Source organism: Electrona antarctica (assembly GCF_951216825.1).
Source record: "Electrona antarctica genome assembly, chromosome: 17".
Lineage (NCBI taxonomy): Eukaryota > Metazoa > Chordata > Actinopteri > Myctophiformes > Myctophidae > Electrona > Electrona antarctica.
The window spans coordinates 43269089-43294971 of record NC_136798.1 but is presented as its reverse complement, the minus strand read 5'-3'; the positions used below and the strand labels follow the sequence as shown (position 1 = coordinate 43294971).

At 46.8% G+C, this 25883-nt stretch overlaps 1 protein-coding gene across 1 annotated transcript; it reads left to right on the top strand.

The window, feature by feature from the left end:
- The first annotated feature begins 272 nt into the window (after positions 1–272).
- On the top strand, positions 273–24989 carry LOC306940666 (ammonium transporter Rh type A-like). The gene is made up of 9 exons (XM_079525773.1): positions 273–448; positions 4545–4695; positions 6810–6957; positions 8763–8929; positions 9864–10001; positions 18635–18753; positions 20852–20931; positions 21509–21582; positions 22593–24989. Exons 1-9 carry the CDS (start codon positions 285–287, stop codon positions 22650–22652), a joined length of 1101 nt encoding a protein of 366 aa, XP_079381899.1. The 5' UTR covers positions 273–284; the 3' UTR covers positions 22653–24989.
- Positions 24990–25883: the final 894 nt, after the last annotated feature.

Sequence of the window (25883 nt, the reverse complement as noted above, 5' to 3'; positions counted from 1 at the left end):
AAAACAAGTCTGGGTCCACTTCAATTCAGGTAGCGCAAACGCTGATTTCTGATCGTCTGCACCTTTGTTAAATTGACGCACATACACACACACTCACACTCTCTCTCTCTCTGTCGCTCTAATTAATTAGTCTCATGTCCAGCAGCTGTGCCTATAGTTTCTCCCGGGAGCTGCCTATGCCATAAAAAGCATATAGGTGAGTTCCAGTCTACTAACTACAGGACTGACTCTCTCTACCCTTCGTCGTGTCCCCATCCACCGCAGTGTTCCAGGACGTGCACGTGATGATCTTCATCGGCTTCGGCTTCCTCATGACCTTCCTGAAGAGATACGGCTTCAGCAGCGTGGGGCTCAACCTGCTGCTGGCCGCCTTCGGCCTGCAGTGGGGCCTCTTCATGCAGGGCATCTGGCACCTAGACGACGGCAAGATCAAGGTCAACATCTTCAAGTAAGCATGCACACACGCACACACGACGCGCCGCGATATATCTCTTCTCTTTTCCTTCCTTTTCCTTTAGGGGTGGCAGTGGCTCAGTGGCCGGATGGTAACCGCAAAGTCGCCAGTTCGAACCCGGGCTCTCCCAGAGTTAGTGTCGAAGTGTCCTTGAGCAAGACACTGAACCCCTAATTGCTCCTGATGTGCTGTTCGGTGCCTTGCATGGTTTTCCGCCGGCATCGGTGTATAAATGTGTGTGAGCATGGGTGAATGTAATGCACATCTATGTAAAGCGCCTTGGATAAAGGCGCTATATAAATGCACCATTTTTCATTACAATATTTATACCCATTCAGGACATTGGTGTTTTAAGCATTATGTTATACTTTAGCTATTGAAAAATTGCAGATCTACAAGCTTGTGGATCTGACAATGTGGCGCAAATCTTTGAATATATTCTTCCAGAGTGAACGTTTTTAACTCATATCTTTGCTTCTGGGGGGGGGGGGGGTCCCTGGAAGTTGGGACAACATATTTTCAGATGGGGGTCCCGCGGCCAAATACTGATCATTCTGGGGGTCCTTGACATGAAAAAGGTTGAGCACTACTGACTGTTTTTTTAGAATCGGCCTCAGTCCTACGTACATTGGTTGTATACTTTCTTTCTCTTCCCAATTTAGTCATTATACACAGGGCATTTATTGGAAACATTAAGAGCTTTCTTGACATTACCGGAAGGCCCGAGCTGAGAATGTTAGAGGCTGACATTCCCTAAAAGGGCACTTTTGGTTGAAAACAAAAATAATACCGTATCTACGGCGAGAGCTTGTAGATCAGCTATTATCGGGGCGTGACTCTTTAGCTACTGAAGATGAGGTGTACAACATGGATTTCTACAGGACAACATTATTTCAACGCAAAATGCTGCGTTCAAGTTCAGGAGAAAAGGGCAATTATCCTGAATGCTGCGTTTGGGTTTATGGCGTGGAAAATGTCTTTCACCATGCTGCGTTCATGGTCTGGAGAGGGCAGTTTTTTTATTATATTTTTTTCAGATGGCTTAAAACTTAAAAAGCAGGGCCTGAACTTTGCCTCCTTTGATGTGCACGTGCCTGCCGGCCCCAAGACAGTACATTTCAGCACAATATTAGTTGCAATTGTACAGCCTTTTTGCAGTGGTGGAACAAGTGTTCACATCTGTATTGGCACCAAAATTGACTTGAAATGAAATGAAATTAAATGATTACTATATTTACCCAGGGTATCTGGGCTAAGCTCAAGAACTTGTTTCCAGCCAGGCCCTGCTCATAGAACATTTCATCATAGTGGTTCAATGCCTTGTTCAAGGGCACTTCAGCGGTGGTAATTTTAACGTGTCGGACCGCTGATTCGAACTGGCGACCTTCCGGTATCAAGACCGCTCCGCAATCCGTTCGGCCACCGCTGCCACCGCTGCCACTTAAAGCACAAAAGTAGTCATTATGCAGAATGTCTCATTTCAAGTGTTCAAATGTATTAAAAAAATCTCTTCTTTCTTTTTGGTAAAATACCTCAAAATCGAATTGTATTGTATGTAGGTACAGTACTTAAGTAAATGTACTTAGTTACTTTACACCACTGCCTTTATGTTTTTTGTTTTTTGGGCAGGCGTTTGGCGCCCCCTTGAGTTTGGTGCCCTGGGCTGCAGCCCCTATAAAGCCTGCCCTGTGAATTTATTCGGGCCTTGATTGATAGCTAATTAGCTACAGTTGGAGGCCATCGATATTGTCCTTTTCTTTTTGCTGAGGTTTGCTTGATCTGCGCAAAAGGACAGTTAACCCATTTTGGGCGGGAACCCCTTTTGATGTTTTAAACATTATGTTATAATTTAGCTATTGAAAAATAGCAGATCTACAAGCTCATAGCGCGCCACCGAGTGGCGCGCTACAAGCTTGTAGGTCTGCTATTTTTGAAAAATCGTGAAAATATTTATTTCAGAAAACTGGAGGATTTAGAAGGATTTTTTTTAAATTTTGAGGTCAGGCCTAAATGGGTCAAATGATAAGGGACAATATCGGTGGCACCCAACTGTATGTAGCGTATGTCATAGCTGATAGCAATGTAATACATGTTTAGAAGATTAGCAATGTACAGAATGATATTTATGCACGCACGCTCGCAGTGTTTTAGACAGTCTGACAGTTTAATGCTAATACCTGGTATCTTTTTGAGAGAGAGCTATACCTTCAAAATGACCAGTTCAACACGATCTACCCACAATTTACAATTTAGGCATTTAGCAGACGCTCTTAATCCAGAGCGACTTACATTAAGCAAGAACAAAAAGCATGGCAATACATCGCATACATAACAAGTAGTTATCATGAAACATGCGTAAGCTAAGAACGTAACAGTGACATATCTATATAATGAAACTATGCATATATACTTTAAAGTGCTATGTCTACATGGCATGCTATTCTAGTGCTGTCTACATAGCATGCTATATAAGTCTGCATAAAATGATATCTAAGTCTACCCACCCCCGCAAAAAAAAGAATTATCCCATTGCTGAGAATAGTTTCAAAATGTATATAACAGGGCTTTGGAATAGCGGCGCTATGGTCAACCTTATTCAAGTGGCAGATGGCAAAAAAACGTTTGTTTTATATTCAAATGATATATATTTTCAGGGGTATGTGATGTGGTCTACTCTACATTGTAACCTGCACCGCCTTTGTGAACTACTGGTAGATCGCAATCTATAGAGCGTCGCAGTCCCGCCCCCTCGAGAGACCCGGAAAAGAAATCCCCGTTCATTTTCCTCATAGCCTTTTCAGAAAGTATTTATTTAAAGACATTTACGCCGCGGACAAAGCCAACTCTTGTCGTGACAAATCATGACAATAAACACAATGTTTTGGGCCAAACAAAGAATTTCGAAAGTAGGAAAAAATGGCAGGTTACAACACTTTTTTTGTTGTTTTTCTTCTTTGTAATTATTTGTTTGGTCCAAAGTATTGTGTTTGTTGTCATGATTTGTCACGACTCGAGTTGGCTATGTACGACGCTTAAAAGGTCTTTAAATAAATACTTTTTGAAATGTCTATGGGAAAAATGCATTGGGATTCATTTCCTGGGCCTGGCGTCGTCATGAAAGGGGGCGGGACTGCTATACCAGTGGTGCCCAAACCTTTTCATGTCAAGGACCCCCAAATTGACACTAATTAGCCCATGGACCCCCCATTTGAGGAGATATGCCAGGGACCCCCCATACGAGAAGATGTTTTACGGCTCTAGCAGTGATTCTCAGCCCAGGACCCCCCAGTTTGACATGCATATTAGTCTACAGATCCCCTTTAATGGAATTAAAGGGGGACCCCAAAATATATTGTAAAATCAATGTTAATTTAACTCTGAGAGTGTACAAATGGAACCAAACTGACCCATTAGGGTCCGTTTGGTTCCATGTGTCCACTCTCAGAGTTACAGACCCATACGGGTCCATTTGGTTACAAACTATCATCTAGCTGGGGTGGTTGCTGTTTCATGGTTTGGACAAAAATCCTTTCTCTCCATCCACTACCACTGAAATGTTTCAGTTGCTTCGTATATTGATATTCTGTGCACTCAATTCTTATTTTAAACTTAGTGTCAGTAACAAGGAACATCACAGGTGCAGCATGGCATATCATGTTTTTAGTTTTTTCCAAAAAAATATGTTTTAGCAAATTCAACATAAACAACGCGGAGCAAGGCAGAAAGAGCCTGCTGGTTAGTCTGTCGGGCACCAATCAGAAGGCTGTGTGTCGAGCCATGAGGCCCATAGGGCAGGGGCAGGAGCTAGCCTACAGTATGTCCTGTTTCTGTAGCGTGAGGCAGCTTGATGTACAAGTACACCCCCTGGACATGACGCCAGTATGTCGCAGGGACTTATACCCCCAAATCCAACCCTCGATGCTGAGTGTCAAGCAGGGAGGCTCTGGGTCCCATTGTTTAGAGTATTTGGTATAACGCGGCCGGGGATTGAACCCCGACCTCCCAGTCTCAGGGCAGACACTCTATAACCACAAGGCCACTGAGCTGGTAATCAGATGGCTGACAAAATGGTGAATATTGTCATTTCCAGGATGATCAACGCGGACTTCAGCACGGCCACGGTGCTCATCTCCTTCGGGGCGGTCCTGGGGAAGACCAGCCCCGTCCAGCTGCTCATCATGACGCTGATGGAGATCTCCATCTTCTCCATCAACGAACATCTGGTGGTCGAAGTCCTCCATGTGAGTTTCCCCCCTATAGACGAATTCAGAAACGGGTCTCATGGTCGCAGCTTACGTATTTCCTGTAGCCCTATACCTCATCATCATACTATAATTCAGTCAATTGTCTGTCTGAATGAATGAATGTGTGTGTGTCAGAAACACCGCCGTATCTCCTCACCACCTGCACCAATCGCTCCCACTTTTCACACAGGCATTGACCATAATACTATGGAGGTCTTAACGAAGCCCTTTTTTTGGATTTTACACATTAATGATTAATAATGAATTTATTAGTGAATTAAAAACGCACCCAGGGCGCAGTACCCCCGGCGGCCACAGGGGGGGGGTGCAATATCTCACAACGGGTAAGGGCTAGTACTTTAAATGCGTAGTATCTCGTTTAGCTGGGCATTTTGAAAGTAGCTCTCAAGACAAAATAGTGTGGGCGCCCCTGTTTTAGTGTTAGTCTAGCTTTAATCGACTAAATATCATAAGATTTTAGTATTTCTTATCCCATGATTTTGTAACTCATTTTTCATTTTTCAATTATCTAATGTGATCCTGGGCTCTACACACCCTCCACCAACCTGGGGAGAGCAACGGACTTGAACTCATGCTTCCTTCATGCATGAGTCCAAGTTGCTCCTTTACACCTGACAGGGGGGGGGAGTTTCCCTGGTTGGACGTAGCGCGTGGAAGGAACACGTTATTCCAACCAGTTCCTTTCCCCTCCATCAGGCACCCCATCAGGCTGGCCAGGGGGAGGCAGTTTAGAGACCAGGATTACTGCATGTTTTTGTGAGGTTACCTACCCTATAGGGCAGGGGTTCTCAACCCGTGGGTCGCGACCCCTCGGGGGGTCGCCAAATTATTTTAGGGGGTCCCCAAATTATTTTCAAAAAAAAAAAATATATATATTTTATTTTCACGATTTTTCAAAAATAGCAGACCTACAAGCTCGTGAGCTTGTAGATCTGCTATTTTTCAATAGCTAAATTATAACAATGCTTAAAACACCAAAAGGGGTTCCCGCCCAAAATGGTTTAAGGTTATTGTAGCAGTCAATTTATATTGGGGGTCGGGAGGGGGCGGGGCGGGGGTCCCGAGACGTTGCCAAAGCATTTCCGGGGGTCCCCGGCCAAAAACGTTGAGAACCCCTGCTATAGGGGACACGGGGAGAACATGCAAACTCCAAACAGAAAGGCCCTTTCGCCAAACCCCGCCTCCGGTATGAGCACTGATGACGTGGAGGAGAGGACACGCCCCCAGCGCCCACAGCGTCCCGAGCGGGAATCGAACCCAGGACCTTCTAGCTGTGAGGCGACAGCACTACCGACTGTGCCCATATAAGATTTTAGTTGACTAAATCTACAGTTGATTTAGTCGACTAAAATGTATTTTGGCAGGCCTTGATGCCGTCGTAATGGATGATTTTACACTTGCTGAAAATAGCCGATCTACAAGCTCACAACACGATCCAATCAGGATCGAGCGGGGCGGGCCTTGGTGCGCGTGCTGATGACCTGTATGTTGCGTGTCCCCCTACTGTAGAGTTGTTTTTGTCAAAATCACCCAAATGACTGAATGCATGCTCTTGGGCGGGAACCCCTTTTGGTGTTTTAAGCATTACGTTATACGTTAGCTATTGAAAAAATAGCAGATCTACAAGCTCATAGCGTGGCTCCGAGTGCCGCGCTACGAGCTTGTAGGTCTGCTATTTTTGAAAAATCGTGAAAATGCGCCGCATTTTTAACTCATATCTTTGCTTCTGGGGGGTCCCTGGCTGGAACAACATATTTTCAGATGGGGGTCGGCGGCCAATTACATATATATTTGGGGGTTCTTGACATGACAATGTTTGAGCACCACTAACATAGAAACATAGGTTTTTTCAGAAAACGGTCAAGGATTTAGAAGACATTTTGTAGAATCGTCCTCAGGTCCAAATGGATGAAATGCACCCTGTGGATGTGGGAAACTAGACATGGTACGGTCCGCCCTAACATGTCTGACTTTGGTTCCACCACTGCTGGTGCTGCTGACACAGCTTTACCCCTAGGGGGCACTGTGTCCACACATTACATTTAATTTAAATGGACACTTGTCCCCCTCTGTGTGTCTCTGACTGCTAGGCCAATGACGTGGGAGCGTCCATGATCATCCACGCCTTCGGGGCGTACTTCGGCCTGGCGGTGGCGCGCGTGCTCTACCGCCCGGCGCTGAGGGACGGACACGAAAACGACGGCTCCGTCTACCACTCCGACCTGTTCGCCATGATCGGTAAGAGTACTGCCCATTGTTCCTATATGGTCTCTAACCCATTTTGGGGCGGGAACCCTTTTTGGTGTTTTAAAAGCATTATGTTATACTTTAGCTATTGAAAAAATAGCAGATCTACAAGCTCATAGCGCGGCACCGAGTGCTATGAACTTGTAGGTCTGCTATTTTTTGAAAAATCGTGAAAATGTGGCCCAAATGTTTGAATCTTTCAGAGCGAACGTTTTTAACTCAAATCTTTCAGATGGGGTCGGCGGCCAATGACATATTTTTGGGGGTCCTTGACATGAAAATGTTTGAGAACGAATGACATAGAAACAGATATTTCAGAAAACTGTCATGATTTAGAAGACATTTTTATAATCGACTTCAGGTCTAAATGGGCTAAACTATACCTCCCCCCCCCCCTGTCAGGTGAAAAGAAGCAGCTTGGACTCCTCATGCATAGAAGGAAGCATGAGGTCAGTCCGCTGCCCTCCCCAGGTTGGCGGAGGGAGTGTATAGCGACCAGGATTACATTAGATAATTGACACTGGGTGAAAAAAATGGGTTGCAAAATCGTGGGATGAAAAATATTTAAAAAAAGAGTCTGCCATTGTTATACATGTCTGGTACCGTAGTATAACTTACCAGTGTAACATTTAGTTTAGTTATTGTCATATTTTAGTCACAGAGTCACCGGAAATGCTTTAGTGTTAGTCGACCATAATATATCATAAGATTTTAGTCGACTAAATCTACAGTAGATTTAGTCGACTAAAATGTATTTCGGCGGGCCTTGACGGTGCCATAATGGCTGATTTCACACTTGCTGGAAATAGCCGATCTACAAGCTCACAGCGCGTTGCGTTGTGAGCTTGTAGATCTGCCTTTTTCAGCATGCGACCAAACATAAGATGACTTGTCTTTTAGATCTCTTGTCCACTATAGTCTCTCCGGAACACTTTAGTCTAGTTTTTATTTGTTGACAATATTGTCAATAGATTTAGCCTTAGTCTTAATCATTTTATTTATTTTTTAATGTATTTTTTGCCAATGAAAAAAGGTAGTCGACAGACATTTTTTCGACAAAATCTACACTATAACTTGTTGTTGTTCCAGTATCATCTTAAAGGTTGAAAACCATTGTTGTGGGCACAGAGTGCAGTTATGACCCCTGGTGGAGTAAAAGGTGTCCTGCAGCTAGATAGATAGATAGACCACGAATGCAGCATTTACTACACGGTGAAAGAAATGCAAATGCCCTCCTCTCCTTTCCATGCCACGCCGGAAGGCAGCATTCAGGATAATTGCTTTTTTTTCTCCGAAGTCTCCCGAACTTGAACGCAGCATTTTGCATTGAACACATTTTGTTTAGAAATCCATGTCGTTACACCGCATCTCCAGTATAGCTAAAGGCCTCACTCACACCTAAGACACACGCAAGACACACTTGTGTCCTGTGTGTCCTGTGTCTCATGGCCGCCTCAATGCATTTCCAATGGGAGTCACATGGTTTGAAGACAGCCATGCAACAAGGTTGTGTCCTGAAACCATGTGACTCCCATTGGAAATGCATTGAGGCGGCCATGACACACAGAAGACACGGGACACAAGTGCAGTGTCTTAGGTGTGAGTGAGGCCAAAGAGTGCTGGGTTGCGCCCCGGAAATAGCCGATCTACAAGATCACAACATGTCGCAGCTCGACACGCTGTGAGAGCTTGTAGATCTGCTATTTGTATCCAAAAGTGCACCCTCTTACGGGATTTCAGCCCCTTGCCTCTCTCTAACACTCTCTGCACGTCTCCGCCGCCGCTGCTGTGTCCAGGAACGGTGTTCCTGTGGATGTTCTGGCCCAGCTTCAACTCTGCCATCGCTGACCCCGGCGCCGCCCAGCTCACGGCCGTCATCAACACCTACTTATCTCTGTCGGCGTGCGTCCTCTCAGCCTACGCCATCTCCAGCCTGGTGGAGCACAAGGGGAAACTAGACATGGTACGGTTAGGTATAGGGCCTATACGCGGTTCCCAAACCTTTTTGTAACCCTGTTACACAATCACAACCAAATAATCATACTCTTGTGTACGTATTGTTAGATATAACAATAAAATAAATCACACCCGTGTGAAGTGAGGGGTGCTCTTATCATCATACATCATCACATTCCGACCGATCACAGTTTCCTCACTTTGTTCACTTTGCTCATCAGCCAATCAAATCATCGCTATGGGATGCTCAGCCAATCAAATCAATCGCTACGGGGGTACACACAAACACACAAAACTGGGCATATAGGAGGGGCTATAGCGCCCCTCAAAAATAATGTGGAATCTGGGGTCACGTGAGTTTTTGAGTGGTGCAAACCACTCCAACAACCAGCTTTGTCTGTATCTATGTTTGTGTCCGTGTATGTGTGTATGTGTGTACCTGTACGTGCGACCCAAAAAAATGAGCATGGTTACTATGGTCACTGACATTACGTCAGACCACAGCTGATCAGGCTATATAAGACCTTGCACCACTCAGTTCACACGGGTGTGATTTTTTTCTTACAATTTACAATTTAGGCATTAATCCAGAGCGATTTACATTAAGCAATACCAAAAAGCATGGCAATACATCACATAATGTACATAAAAAGTAGTTGTCATGAAACATGCGTAAGCTAAGAACGTAACAGTGGAGTATCTATATAACGAAACTATATGAACTATACATACTATACTATATTATACTATGTACTATAAAGTGCTATGACTACATAACATGCAATTCTAGTGCTGTCTACGTAACATGCTATAAGTCTGTATACAATGCTACAGTATCTAAGTCTACATAAAGTGCTGGGCTAGGGCAAGGGCTACGGGCCATGATGGAGTCTGAAAAGTTTCTTCTTTGGTTTTGTTTTGTGTGTATGTACCCTGTATAGGTGCACATCCAGAACGCCACCCTGGCTGGAGGCGTGGCCGTGGGAACCTGTGCCGACATGAACATCGGTCCGTTCGGAGCCATGCTGATCGGACTGGTGGCCGGTGCCGTCTCCACCCTGGGCTTCAAGTTCCTCTCTGTGAGTCAACGTTAAACCCATTTAAAACCCCTCAAGTTCCTCTCTGTGAGTCAACGTTAAACCCATTTAAAACCCCTCAAGTTCCTCTCTGTGAGTCAACGTTAAACCCATTTAAAACCCCTCAAGTTCCTCTCTGTGAGTCAACGTTAAACCCATTTAAAACCCTTCAAGTTCCTCTCTGTGAGTCAACGTTAAACCCATTTAAAACCCCTCAAGTTCCTCTCTGTGAGTCAACGTTAAACCCATTTAAAACCCCTCAAGTTCCTCTCTGTGAGTCAACGTTAAACCCATTTAAAACCCCTCAAGTTCCTCTCTGTGAGTCATCGTTAAACCCATTTAAAACCCCTCAAGTTCCTCTCTGTGAGTCATCGTTAAACCCATTTAAAACCCTTCAAATTCCTCTCTGTGAGTCAACGTTAAACCCATTTAAAACCCCTCAAGTTCCTCTCTGTGAGTCATCGTTAAACCCATTTAAAACCCCTCAAGTTCCTCTGTGTGAGTCAATGTTAAACCCATTTAACCCATTCAGGCCTTACGTCGAAATTAAAAGTTTTCTAAATCCTGACAATTTTCTGAAAGATTTGAGGCACAAAGTGCCTACAAGTTCACAGCGCCTACAAGTTCATAGCGCGCCACCGAGTGGCGCGCTATGAGCTTGTAGATCTGCTATTTTTCAATAGCTAAATTATAACATAATGTATGTAACCACCAAAAGGGGTTCCCGCTCAAAATGGGTTAAAACCCCTCAAGTTCCTCTCTGTGAGTCAACGTTAAACCCATTTAAAACCCCTCAAGTTCCTCTCTGTGAGTCAACGTTAAACCCATTTAAAACCCCTCAAGTTCCTCTCAGTGAGTCAACGTTAAACCCATTTAAAACCCTTCAAGTTCCTCTGTGTGAGTCAACGTTAAACCCATTTAAAACCCCTCAAGTTCCTCTGTGTGAGTCAACGTTAAACCCATTTAAAACCCCTCAAGTTCCTCTCTGTGAGTCAACGTTAAACCCATTTAAAACCCTTCAAGTTCCTCTGTGTGAGTCAACGTTAAACCCATTTAAAACCCTTCAAGTTCCTCTGTGTGAGTCAACGTTAAACCCATTTAAAACCCTTCAAGTTCCTCTGTGTGAGTCAACGTTAAACCCATTTAAAACCCTTCAACTTCCTCTGTGTGAGTCAACGTTAAACCCATTTAAAACCCTTCAAGTTCCTCCCTGTGAGTCAACTGCCCTTAAGTCAGACATCTCCCGTTATAGTCCATGCAGGTTACAAACCTGCACCCGTGCTGCGGGTTACAAATCAGCATGTAGATTAGCTATTTTCAGAATATAAACAAAAACAAAGTTGTTAATGTTTTTTTTTGTTTTTTTTAATAAAAATCTAAATATACAAAGTAACTATATCAACTAAGTTTTCATCTAATTGTAATGGAGTAAAAGTACAAAATTCGTCTCCGAGATGTAGTGGAGTGGAAGTATAAAAGTATAGCAAATTGGAACCACTCCAGTAAAAGTACCTCAAAGTTGTACTTAAGTAGCCTACAGTACTTGAGTAAATGTACTTGGTGGATACTTTCCACCACTGCCTGCAGGGGTGGCGGTGGATCAGGGGTAGAGTGGCCGGTAGGTAACCGCAAGGTTGCCAGTTCGAACCCGGGCTCCCCCAGAGTTTATTTAATCTCATTCCGCTTAGAGGATCGCCGATGGGGAGCGCCATCTCGTGGCGTGAACACAGAAGTACATCCATAACCTCACGATCAAATTGATTTGATTTGTCGTGCCTTTTTTACGTGACATTGCGTGGTCTTAGATCCGCCCACAGGTGATAAGTATCACCTCCACGCTCTGTCACGCCATTCCTACGCTTCTTCTGCCGTGGAACACAGTGTCCTTGTTAAGCCTACCACTAGCATTGAAAACCTTGTATCTCCTTTGACGGGCCCAGCGCCTGTACACTGAGATTTTTCAGAGCTTCGGTGACTTGACTCCTCACTCTTATCCTCGCTAAAGAAACCTCGTATCTGAGAGCTTCTCAGACCTAATTTTGCATTTTGTCACCCGACTACTCTTCTCCGAGCGACGGGTAGCAACAACAAGAAGCTAGATAGTTAGCTGGCTAACGCGCGCTAACTAGCCTAGTTTTCTCTCCTCTTTGTTTCTGTTGTGTTTCTGTGCTGTAAAGCACCCAAACACTTCAGTCTCTTACCTTTTATTTTAGAAAAGTTGTAAAACTTTGTCGCCACTTCTCCACCGTTACTCCGACGGCGTTGTTAGCCTTCCCGCCGGTCTACCGCTGTTCTCAACGGCGTTAGCGGCATGGCTAACCGAGGCGACTCGTCCCGCGAGGAAGGTGAGTTATATCCCCGCGATAGAGCATGCCTTTCACGTGGCTGCAACAACCGTTTGGCCGTCGATGATGCACACACACGGTGCCTCATCTACCTGGGACTGGAGCACGCCAGGCAGGCCATCAAAACACCAGGCTTCTGTCCCTGTTGCAGAGAGCTATCGGTGAAGAGAAAGAAGCGCCGCCTCGCCCGTCTAGAAGCCTCCTTCGGACGCCGCGAGGATGTCGGTGTGGGGACCGGGGAAGCCTTCGACCTCCGCCCCACTCTCACCGAAACAATGGAGGACGACTGGCCGCTGCTTACGACCTCCCGCGGGGGTTTAAGCTCCGCCAGGCCGACAGCTACAGCCGCTGCTACTAGACCGCGGGACACCGCAGCGAAATCTCGCGAGTTTACCACCGCGAAGTCTCGCGATAGTACCACCGCGCCGTCCCGCGGTTATGGTGGTCCTTCCAATGCTCCTACAACCACAGCCTACTACCATGGCTGTTCCTCCCCGTCAAGGAAGGTCCCCAGGCTTGCTCAAGAACGAGCATCTACCTACCAACGGGACCATGTGGAGGAGGCCCGGCTTCCTACGAGGCCTATTCCTGCTCCTAGGAGCAGAGATAAACTTGCCTCCTACGGTACAGGCGGGGGGACCGCAGCCGCAAGGCTGCCTAGCCCTGAACGCGGTACTTCCTCTTCCGGATGGCAGCAACGCCACCGCGACTGGGGAGGGGATGACTCTCCACCTTACCGTGAGCCCCCCCAGGTCCTCAGAGTCGTAGACGAAGTCTACTCCGACGATGACCCGTATCCCGAAGGGGACGACAGGGGGTCGTATGTGGACTACCCAGACGACGACACCGACACTGATGTCGGAGACGTGCGTCGGGAACACCAGACCACTGTTTTGGACCGCGAGCCGTTCCAAGGCGGGGACCAAGCGCAAGCTATGGCTCCGCCCGACTCCCCTCCTCGGCCTGGCACTCCTCCCCCGCTAGCAATGGACGAGGCTGACCTCGTCGAGCTCTTCAAGCGGGCTGCCCTTAGGTGCAAACGCCCTTGCCAACCCAAGGCCCCGCCTATTCCAGAGGAGGATGATTGGCAGGGGTTCCAAGGGAAGTCTGCAAAGCCTTCCCCACCCCCCCTGCTACCCCTGGCTAGGGGCTTCAGAGCCCACATTACTGAAATGTGGGAGAAGCCCACAACTCCATTGCCCACACCACGCCGAGGCATTTCCCTCAACACGATGGAGAACGCCGCGGTGGGCTTGGATGGCGTCCCGAACGTCGACCGTGTCGTGGCCGCCTTCCTATTCCTATTCCTCCCATGTCACTCCACTGACTGACAACCCCACCCTTCCTAACCAGAAGGACAAGGCTGCTTCTCAGGCGAATGACAAGATGTATGCCAACATGGCGTCGGCGGCAAAACATCTCAACGCCGCCGCCTTGCTCCAGGGTTCCATGACGGCTCTGTTGTTGGAGGTAGGGGATTCCCCTACACCTAAGAACATGGCTGAGATCCGCCGCCTGCATAACGAGGCGGTGGGTCTCAACAGGTCCGTCGCCGAACAACTGGGTCGGGCCCTGACCGCCTCCATCATCTCTGAGAGGACCAGATGGCTCGGTCATCAGGCCCTGCCCGCCGCCATCAAGGCCAAACTCCTGAATTGGGCTATCACACCTGGTAGCCTCTTTCAGGGGGCTCTTGAGGAGCTGGCTCTGACCTGGGAGGGACAAAAGAAGGGTCGCGAGACCCTTGATGCTTTTGTTACGGTCCCTACCCCACCCCTACCACGCCAGCCCCAGCAGCAGCAGCAGCCGCCCGCGCGTTCCTATAGAAGGCAGGGCGGTCGCGCCCAGTGGAAGCCTCCACAGGATAAGGAGTCTGGATCCCGTGGTTCTTCCAAACCCTCTGACTCCTCCTCCTCCAACCAGCGTCCCCCGAGGCGTAACGACAACCGCCGCGCCTCCCGCCTCCAAGAGAGGCTTTGGCAGGGGTCGCAGAGAGGAGAAGGGCAAGTGACACCGCCATGGCCCCGGGGAGATGCGGCCAGACGTCTCCCCAATCCCCTCACGCTCCGGGTCCCGGTACGGACGTAGTGGCCTCGGGCCTCGCGTTCGAACCGCCTCGGAAGCGTCGGAGGCTCCTGGTACAGACCACTGTGAGTGGGACTGTGTCCAGGCGCACTCCGTGTGTTGTTCGCGCACCTGTTGTTTGCACAAGCGCACTTTTTTCAATAAAGGCACTGCCAAAAAGAAAAACACAAAAACAACACAAATGTCGGGGGAACATGAGCCCTCTGTTAGGAGCAGCCCAAGGACTCTCCGAAGCAGGGGGACGGGGTCATATGAGCCCACTGTTAGGGGTAGCCTCAGGGCTCTCCGAAGCAGTGTGGCGGAACCAATACCCAGTGGCGGGGTTAAACGCCACTGGCAAGACGGGTCATGCCAAAATTTTCTCTGGTCCACCAGGAGGAGCCACTCCCGTGCAACTACGTGCTCCCCTGGCCATGGAGAACCCCCTTGCGCGGCACCTGACACAGTGGGAACTGTGTGGAGCGTCTCCTTGGGTTCTCCGCACCATAGCGAAAGGCTACAGGCTCCAGTTCGCTATGAGACCCCCTGCTTTCGGAGAAGTCCTCTTCTCCGATGCACAGGGTCAGGCAGGAGAGGTTCTCCATTCGGAGATTCTCTCCTTGCTGGACAAGAAGGCCATCAGAGAGGTACCCCTGAGCCAGAGTCGCAGCGGGTTCTACTCCCGCTACTTCCTGGTGAAAAAGAAAGGGGGGGGGCTCCGTCCTATTCTGGACCTCCGAATGCTCAACCGCTACCTCAAGACCTTCAAATTCAGAATGTTGACGGCCAAGTCCCTGGTGCGTTCTCTACGCCGAAACGACTGGTTCACGTCAATAGATTTAAAGGACGCCTATTTCCACATCCCGATCTACCCGCCACACAGGAAGTTCCTGAGGTTCGGGTTCAGGGGGAGGGTGTACGAGTACATGGTTCTCCCTTTCGGGATGTCCCTGAGTCCCAGGGTGTTCGTGAAGTGCACCGAGACGGCGCTCGCTCCCCTGCGGCGACGCGGTCTCCGTGTGGCGAGCTATATCGACGACTGGCTCTTGTCCGCAGACTCAGCCCAGGAGGCGCTAGGGAACATGACGTGGATCGTGTCCCACATGTCCTCCCTGGGTTTCACCATAAATCACGAGAAAAGCGTGATGGTGCCCTCTCAGTCGATAGAGTTCATAGGCATAGCACTGGATTCGGTCTCCTACACGGCTCGGTTGAGTCCGACAAGGGTCGACGCTTTCCTACAGTGTATAGCTCTGTTCAAACAGGGCTGCAAGCTCCCGTTCAGAATGTGCCTACGGATGTCTGGACTCATGGCGTCGGCCATATCCCTAGTCAGGTTAGGCAGACTGCATATGAGACCTTTCCAGCGATGGATAGGCTCTCTGCAGGTGCCCACCAGGGCCCTCTCACGACGAGTTACGGTCTCTGGGACCTGCACGCTTGCGTTGAAGTGGTGGTCAAACAGACAGGTCCTGACGGAGGGCGTCCCTTTGGGGCTACCAGTGGTCAGGAAGGTCGTCACCACAGATGCCAGCCTGACTGGTTGGGGAGCCACCCACGAAGGCAGGACGACCAGAGGAGTGTGGGAGGGATCTTTGAGTTCCGCCCACATCAACTACCTGGAGCTCCTAGCGGTTTTTCTGGCTCTGCGACAGTTCGAACCGCTCATACGGGGGTATCACGTCCTGGTTCGTACCGACAACACCACGACGATGTGCTATATCAACAGGCAGGGGGGCCTGAGGTCCCTGCGACTGCACACGCTGGCACACAGACTGTTGATCTGGTGCGACACTCGCTTTCTGTCCCTTACAGCTTGTCATGTCCCAGGGCTCCTGAACACAGGCGCAGACCTGCTATCCAGGGGCCCTCTCCGCTACCACGACTGGTCCCTACACCAGGGCGTGGCAGCACAAATATGGGAGAAGTTCGGGACGCCGGTGGTGGACCTGTTCGCCTCAGAGGAGAACAAGAAGTGCCAGCTCTTCTTCTCACTGAGGGGCTCGTCGACCCAGGGGATAGACGCGATGGCCCATCGCTGGCCCCGGGGTCTACTGTATGCATTCCCTCCCTTAGACCTGATTCCTCTCGTTCTGGCCAGAGTGAGGACTCAGGGCTCGAAGGTGCTCTTGGTGGCACCGGCCTGGGGGTCTTGGAGACAAGAGATATTCCCCCTCCTATACGACCAACCTTGGCAGCTCCCTCTGTGGAGGGACCTGCTGTCCCAGGCAGGGCACGAAATATTCCACCACCGGCCACAGGACCTGGATCTGTGGGTCTGGCCGGTGAAGGGTCGAACCTAGAAGCTGAAGGCTTACCGGCGAATGTCATTTCGACTATCCTGGGTGCTAGAGCTCTTTCGACTAGACAGCGTTACAACACAGCCTGGAAGGTGTTTGAACGTTGGTGTTCATCGAGACCTGTCAGGGTTATCCCTTTTCAGGCGTCAGTGACGAACATTTTGACTTTTCTACAAGAATTTCTAGATAGGGATCTTGGAAAATCTTCGGTTAAAGTCAACCTGGCGGCCATTTCGGCCTACCACGTAGGTATGAATAACAGACCAGTGAGTGAACACTTGCTGATCCGTCAGTTCATGAGGGGCGTCGCACGTGCCAGACCGGTGACCAGGTCACTGGTTCCGTCCTGGGACCTGACACTGGTACTGGGCGCCCTATCTCGGGATCCTTTTGAACCACTGGACACGGTGAGCTTGAAGGTCCTCACTTTGAAAACCGTTCTGCTGGTCGCTTTGACGACGGCAAAACGATCCAGTGATATTCATGCCCTCTCAGTGAACCCGAGCTGCATGAGGTGTAGTGGCAATGGTTCCAGGCTGTCACTCAGGCCAAATCTCTCTTTCATGCCCAAGACCTTCCCTTCCGGGGGGGCCCCGGTAGATCTGGCGGCTTTCCACCCACCTCCGTTCTCTTCAATGGAGGACAGGAGGTTGAATTGCCTGTGCCCAATTAGGGCCTTGAAGTTCTATGTGGACAGGACTGCCCCCTTCAGGAAGAATGATCAGCTGTTTGTGGCGTGGGATTCCCAGACCAAGGGGAAACCCATCACCAAAGTAAGGCTTTCACAGTGGCTTGTGGAGGCCTTACGGTTGGCTTATACAGCTGGAGGCATGGAGCCCCCGGAGGGCCTGAGGGCCCATTCCACCAGGGGCATGTCGGCATCCTGGGCACTTGCAAAAGGTGTCCCTATTCAGGATGTCTGTACGGCGGCAAGTTGGTCGTCTCCATCGACGTTTGCCGCGTACTATAACCTGGATGTGGTGCCGTCTGAAATGGCTCATGCCGTTTTGGACGTCGCTCCCAGGTAAAGGGTGGGTTGGGTTGGCCGTCACAGGTGAAAACCTGTGACACAAATGCTGGGGGCCCGATGGCCCCCTCGTGCTTTTCCTGGCAACTAGTGGTAGTCATACGGGGGGTGTATGATTCCCCATCGGCGATCCTCTAAGCGGAATGAGATTAAATAAACTCTGGGTTACTTTAGTAACCTCAGTTTATTAATCGAATGGAGCGATGAGGATCGCCCTTACTACCCTTCTTGCTTAACAACGGCAGAAGAAGCTGGTTGTCTAGGAATGGCGTGACAGAGCGTGGAGGTGATACTTATCACCTGAGGGCGGATCTAAGACCACGCAATGTCACGTAAAAAAGGCACGACAAATCAAATCAATTTGATCGTGAGGTTATGGATGTACTTCTGTGTTCACGCCACGAGATGGCGCTCCCCATCGGCGATCCTCATCGCTCCATTCGATTAATAAACTGAGGTTACTAAAGTAACCCAGAGTTAGTGTCGAAGTGTCCTTGAGCAAGACTCTGAACCCCTACTTGCTCCTGATGTGCAGGTTGGTGCTTTGCATGGTTTCCACCGCCATCAGTGTGTGAATGGGTGAATTAATGCACACTCTTTGTAAAGCGCCTTGGATAAAGGCGCTATATAAATGCACCATTTACCATTTTACTGCCTGACCAGACCAGGGGCCACATCTTGCACCACCCCTTACCCCTTATCCCTAAACTTATTTGCCATTTTTTACTATTTTAAAACATTTAAAAAAGAGTTCAACTAGCCAATCTGCATTGACACATTGTTCGCTTGTAGATCGGCTATTTTAAAATGGCAAATAAGTTTAGGGATAAGGGGTGGTGCAAGATATTGGGCCAGATCGTTGAGGATGTGTTTGTGTCTCTGCTCCTCCTCCTCTTACAGCCCATCCTTGCAGCCAACCTGGGCATTCAGGACACCTGTGGGGTGCACAATCTGCATGGCATGCCTGGCATCCTGGGAGGTCTGGCTGGCATCGTGGCTGTGGCCATGGGCAAGAAGGGGTAAGAAGAGAGCACCGCACCGTGAAGGAAGAAGTCCGCACACAGTCTTTGCTCCAACAGTGTTTATTTTGTTAAAGATGGAGTGCCATGATTTCTCCCCCCCCCCCCCCCCCCCCTAAAACATGATCATCAGGTATTATTATAATATAAGGAGGAAGAACTTTTTTCCAAAAAGTGTACAGTATTTGTTAAAATCATGCTTTTATGTGGACACGCCCACCAGTTCATTAAGTATGCCTGGTTTGCCTGGTGGGTGGTGATGGGTGGTGATCCACCTGAACTGAAGCCACACCCACAGCTGTAGTTGTATGATAAAGGGGGAGGGGTTAGGGGAGGGGCTGATAGTGTGATATCACTATATTACTGTTTATTTCATTGGCCCGTTTGGGTTCAGCCTCCAGGAAGAAACCCTAAATACAAAGTTAATACACCATTGCACATAAAAATTACTCCAGGGTGTCTGATAAAGTATTGTCACCTCATAGACACATGCAAAACTGGACAAATACAAAAATTGTGGCACTCCCTCTTTAGAACACTGACATTTTATTCAGGACACTAAGAGAGCCCCGCCCCCCACGCTATTCATTTCAATGGCAGTGAGTCGCTCAGTGGCGTTTTGAAGCACCCGGAAGAACGCTCTACACTTCCGCGTTTATTTTGGTTGGCAAACTATACGTAAGTGCAAACGAGCGCCAGGGGGTCGTCGCTATGTTGTACTTGTCGCCATGTTGTAACATTCCATTTTTGCCACGGATATACGAAATGAAGTGGACAATAATATGAATAGAAACACACAGATAGATAGCCCTGAATGACTATACAGTCATATACGGTAATATACAGGTGTGACGGTACAATTCGGCAGTTTACCGGAGTTTGTTGGAAAGTTTAACGGGAGTTTCCAGTAATATACACATCCGTATTCCATGCTTTTTGCACAGTGATACTCTGAGAGTGTTCAAATGGAACCAAATGGACCCATAATGGTCCATTTGGTTCCATTTGAACATTCTCAGTGTTAAGGGTGTCTCTTTAATTTCATAACCACTAGTACTAGTTGGACTCCGTCATACTGATTCTGAAGAAAACCTGGAGACTTGGCATTCAGTAAGTGCGAGTTATGATCTAAATAAGAACATTATAATGGTGTGTGAAACAGAAAATATAACGTTTTCCCCACGGACACATTGTTTGTGACCGCAGACGAGCGGTCAATGTTAGAGGGACATTCCACCCTTTTTGCATACAAATATATGTTAATGACGTTTAGAAGATTTAGAACGCTTTCCTGGGGGTCTTTATTTGTGTAATTTGTGGTTTTAGATATTTTAGATTTTAGCAGTGAGCCCAGTGTCTCTGATGTCATGCACACTTGGCTCACTTAATTCCTGGACTACAATTCCCATAATGCTTTGGTGCACTGCTCCTCCTTGTGGATAGAGGGGGGGCTGTCTTAGCTGTCTTACTGAGACAACATGCAGTCCAGGAAGTAAGTGAGCCCAGTGTCCATGACATCAGAGACACTGGGCTCACTTCTACAATCTAAAATATCTAAAACCATATATTAGGCTACACACATAAAGACCCCCATGAAAGTGTTCTAAATCTTCTAAACGTCATTAACATATTTTTTTTTTGCAAAAAGGGTGAAGTGTCCCTTTAAACCTTAGTTGTGCAGGGTTTCCTCGTGCTAAATGCACAGACCCGGCTGCAGTTCCACTCATACACTACGCTGGGTCAAATTGATTGATTGATTGATTGATTGATTGATTGATCAGGAACAGGCTCTGGAAATAAATGCACGTGGCCCACTGGCCCATGTGACCACTAATGTTAAGCAGTCTTATTTATACTTTAGAGCTTTTCAAGTGGGCCCTGAACCACAAATTAAGGATGGGAACCACTGATGTAGTGGGCTTCTTTTTTTTTTTTTTTTTTTGGCCTTCATAATCAAGCTAATACGTGTGTGTGTGTGTGTGTGTGTGTGTGTGTGTGTGTGTGTGTGTGTGTGTGCGTGCGTGCGTGCGTGCGTGCGTGCGTGCGTGCGTGCGTGCGTGCGTGCGTGCGTGCGTGCGTGTGTTCTCTTGTTCATCAGACCTAACGACTCGGCTGCCATGCAAGCCGCCGCTCTGGCCTCTTCGCTTGGCTTCGCGCTGGTCGGGGGCGCAATCACAGGTGGGTGGACGGACGCAAAGTTACTAGTTATAGTTTCAGGCTTTTTAGCTAACTCTCTTGTCCAGAGCGAGTTCAGAGTTGTTCAAGTTATCAAATAACACGGGTGAGATCTACGTATCATCCCTTGTCAAACGATGGATACATGCGGATGAGTGTGTGTGTGTGTGTGTGTGTGTGTGTGTGTGTGTGTGTGTGTGTGTGTGTGTGTGTGTGTGAAAGAGAGAGAGAGAGACCGAGAGAGAGACCGAGAGAGAGACCGAGAGACAGAGACTTAATTAGTAAATAAGTTAAAATACTGACCTATGTTTTCTGGGGAAGAAAATCAAATATTTATTCTAAAAATTGCTATATACTGTACATAGCAACAAGAATTTAGTTTTATTCTTCTGTACAGCACTTTTTAAACTGTGAGTTGTAAAATGTGCTTTATAAATAAAGTGGATTGGATTGGAAGAACCCTGAAAGGGGTTCCCGACCCGTCCAGAAGGGCCTTCTGCACCTGGACAGCATGGTGTATCTGCCACTTGAGTTAAAAGTGTTCGTATGACTACTCAAATGTGTTCCGCATTCATTCCAGGTCTGATAATGAAGCTTCCATTCTGGGGTCAGCCTCCAGACCAGAACTGCTTCGACGACTCTATTTACTGGGAGGTGAGACCTATATCCCACCGCTCTAAATATCACGTGTGGATCGTGTCCAGGGTCCACCGCTGCATTATGGCTCTAGGAGAGGGACAACTTTGATGATGGAGAGGGCCACTATATTTCCACACTCACTCCAGAGGGCCACTATAGTTCCACACTCACTCCAGAGGGCCACTATAGTTCCACACTCACTCCAGAGGGCCACTATAGTTCCACACTCACTCCAGAGGGCCACTAAAGTTCCACACTCACTCCAGAGGGCCACTATAGTTCCACACTCACTCCAGAGGGCCACTAAAGTTGCACACTCACTCCAGAGGGCCACTATAGTTCCACACTCACTCCAGAGGGCCACTATAGTTCCACACTCACTCCAGAGGGCCACTATAGTTCCACACTCACTCCAGAGGGCCACTATAGTTCCACACTCACTCCAGAGGGCCACTAAAGTTGCACACTCACTCCAGAGGGCCACTAAAGTTGCACACTCACTCCAGAGGGCCACTATCTTCACACACTCGGGGCCACTCTATTTACACACTCACTTCAGAGGGCCACTATATTTATTTATATTTACACTTTCATTCCACATTACTATAGGCCTACTGTCAGACATCATTTCAACTTAATTTCCCCCCGCTAAAATGTTTACCTTGTAGATATGCTATTTTGGCAGATCTACCAATAAATAATAAATTGTTAAGCATCTTTTTGAATTAATTTGCAAGATGGCTACACAATTAGAGAACGGAAAATAATTGTTATTTTGATCAACATTTGCCTGTCATCTCTCCCAGTGTACCACATCAATACAGCATGGAATTGTGGACAAAATCTTATACATCAAAATATTATTTAGTTTTGAGTTCTGCAAGGCTAAATCTCATCATGGTGGTCCGTGGTTCAAATGCCAAATAAATATTGGACCTTGATATGACAAAAAATGTGGCACTGGTTGAAAACAAACACTTTTCAGTTGTTCTTGAATACGTTTTTGCTTTGTTTTTTGTGATCAGGTGCCTGAGGAAGAGACAGACGGTGAGGAGAGTCTGGCCCAGAACAAAGCCGAAGTTTAAACCTCATTCTGAACCCAACACCCACCTGAGAGACATCACTTCAGCACCACTCATGTCAACGCGTTCATTTCACAGCGCTATAACCACTTGAGCCCCTATATTCAAAGATCTTCCAAAAACAGTGGTGGTAAAAGTACTCAAACGTTTTACTTAAGTAAAAGTATGAATGCTGCAATGTAGATGTTTGAAGTCCCTTATTCAAAATGTGCTCAAGTAAAAGTACAAAAGTATCAGCATCAATATATATTGCAGAATGTCCCATTTCACATAAAAAAAACATTTCAAAATGGGTACAACATCTTTTGAAAATGGACGATCTACAAGCTCACAATGCGTCGCATTGTAGATCTTCTATTTTCAAATGGACTAAATGTATAGGGTTGAAGAGGTTAATGTATGTTTTCTAATGAAAATTGAAATCTCCAAAAACTAGTAACTAAAGTTTTCAAATAATTATAGTGGAGTAAAAGAACACATTTTGGCTCTGAGATGTAGTGGTAAAAGTACTGGAAATTGGAAATACTCAAGTAAAGTACAAATACCTCAAAACTGTACTTAAGTAAATGTACTTACTTTCCACCACTGTCCAGAAATAGGGCCGATCCACGAGATATAGGGCTTTCAGAGTAAAAGCTGCCATATCTCCCTGGCACCCCGAGCTCCTATTTTGAAAGAAATCCTGGCGCTCATTGTGTTAAATGGCATTATTGTTTTGTTATTCAAAACCATAAATCCAGAAGTGGTTTATAGTGAGGGGGGAAACGATTTGGACACATTTACATTAGTAGTATCTTGGAATGTGACTGACACACCTATATATTGTGACTCAAGGATTTAAAAGAGCACTTTGCCCCTTTTTCAACTCTATTGAAAATGATTGGTCCTCAGTCATTGTAAGAAGACACAATTCCTACTCCTGTGTCTCATTGGTGGGCTGTGGACAGTCCTGGAACCTGCCTATACCAATGACAGCATTGATGTGTATTCCAAGTCAATAGAAGCCATTGATCTTGAATTAAGAATATAAGAAAATAAACTAAACGACCAAATCTGCCTATCGATTATGTCACTGTAGGCATGTTTCTGAACTGTCCACAGCCCCCCTCTGAGATACAGAGTGAGTAGACAGAAATGCCATCGTATATAATGACCATTATAGTTCGGACCAATTATACGAAGATAGGTTGAAAATGGGCAACGTGCACCTTCGATAACAACCTTGGATATGAACAGAGCAGTAATACAAACTAATGCAATTATGTACAGACTAAGAACTTTCCGGACTTTGTTTGGCAACCGTCCTGAGTTAATGTGCAAAACATAGGCTATAATATAAAGAATGTTACACCGCTGCCAACTAAAATAACACCAATAAGCTCTTATTTTCCCTTATTTTTATATGAAATATCCAAAGTCTATGGTTTTAGGCTATTTGTATGGTGTCTATCTCTCCTATAGTACCTTTTTTCTTTTTTGACTGGCAAATATTGGTGCCAACGTAAAGGGAAACTTCACCCTGCCATGTTAATGGCATTTAGAAGATTTAGAACACTTTCCTTTTATTTGTGCAATGTGGTTTTAGATATTTTAGCATTGAGCCCAGTGTCTCTGATGTCATGGACACTGGGCACACTTCCTTCCTGGACTACATGTTGTCTCAGTAAGACAGCCCTCCACCTATCCACAAGGAGGAGCAGCACACCAAAGCATTATGGGAATTGTAGTCCAGGAAGGAAGTGTTGATGACATCAGAGACACTGGGCTCACTGCTAAAATCTAAAACATCTAAAACCCACATATTACACACATACAGACCCCCAGGAAAGTGTTAGAAATCTTCTAAACGTCATTAACATAATTTTGTTTTTTGCAAAAAGGGTGAAGTGTCCCTTTAAGCTTTCCTTGCATTTGCCTGCTGCGTTAGGTGAGCTGACTGGAGCCCTCTGCTGGAACCACGTGGAATCACATGCCAGGTCTATGAGGTTGACATCAGCTGCATCAACATGGCTCTGACCCATGGGGCAAGGATAGTTAGTGCAAAACGCTCTTACCGCTAATCAGTTTTACGCATCTGTCCCTGTTTTTTCTACACAGTAAAATCCTCAGTTAATTTGCTTGAAACACTGAGAATGTTATTGCGTACCTACCTGTATAAATACCTTTTTGCCGGAAGTGGACTGCGCTTTCCAAACCATGTATTTGACATTATAAGAGTTGTCCCTGGACAAACAAAGTTATTTTTTTTGGTATTCTATTTACATGTAGTTTAATCTTATATGCACAGTTTTTCTGTTTTGTTTTGTAATAAATAAGTAAATAAACAAATGGATATTGTCAGTTTGTTTCAATCCCTACATTAAATCCCTTAAATCAGACACATTATATATATATATATATATATATATATATATATATAGACCAATTATTTGTTTACAAACATTGGGGCTGGGCGCACGGGTGACTGTTTAATGTAATCAATTCCCAACAGATCTCCAAACCTGTTGTTTTTGGGAGTTTCAGTCCATTCAACCTCCTCTTGTGAGTTGGCTAGTGAGGTGCTCCCTAGGAGACATTTATACTTCAAAGCCCAACAGTGTTGCACACAGAGAACAGCATCGCGGGACGAAGCATAAATTATACTTGATGGACTGCAGGTGCGCGTGCAGCCGTGCACAAATAGGCTCTGCTGCCGTGATCATGAGCGCACCTCCCGTTCTTATGACAGCGACTGGAGGTGTGGTTTTGAGGACAACTGTTTTGAATGAAGCAATATTACACGAGAGGGTGTGGGTTAACGTGATTATTGCCACGACAGGGATGCGGTGAGGAACGAGACGAAGTCGAGTTCCGCAAGCATCACTGAAGTGGCAATAATCACGTTAACCCACACCCTCGAGTGTAATATTGCAATTATACAACAGTTACCCTTAAAACTAAGAAAATCGCTGAAAGAATATATTTTTTTAATGACAGATGTAGTCACTACGACCACAAATGTCCCAAGAAACTAGATAGCCTAGCCACCGAGTTTGCTAGCGCTCTGGGAAAACAGCAGCTGAATTATTTGTTTTGATTAGGTGGTGAATGGTGCTGGTTTAACCCACGGCTAGAAGGCTGTTTCAACCAATCAGATTGCTTCCTCGAAACGACCTGTGGTATAATTGCTATTATTGTTCAAACACAACAGAAACCAAGGACTATGTATTTCAAGGGCGAGAGATCACAATACAA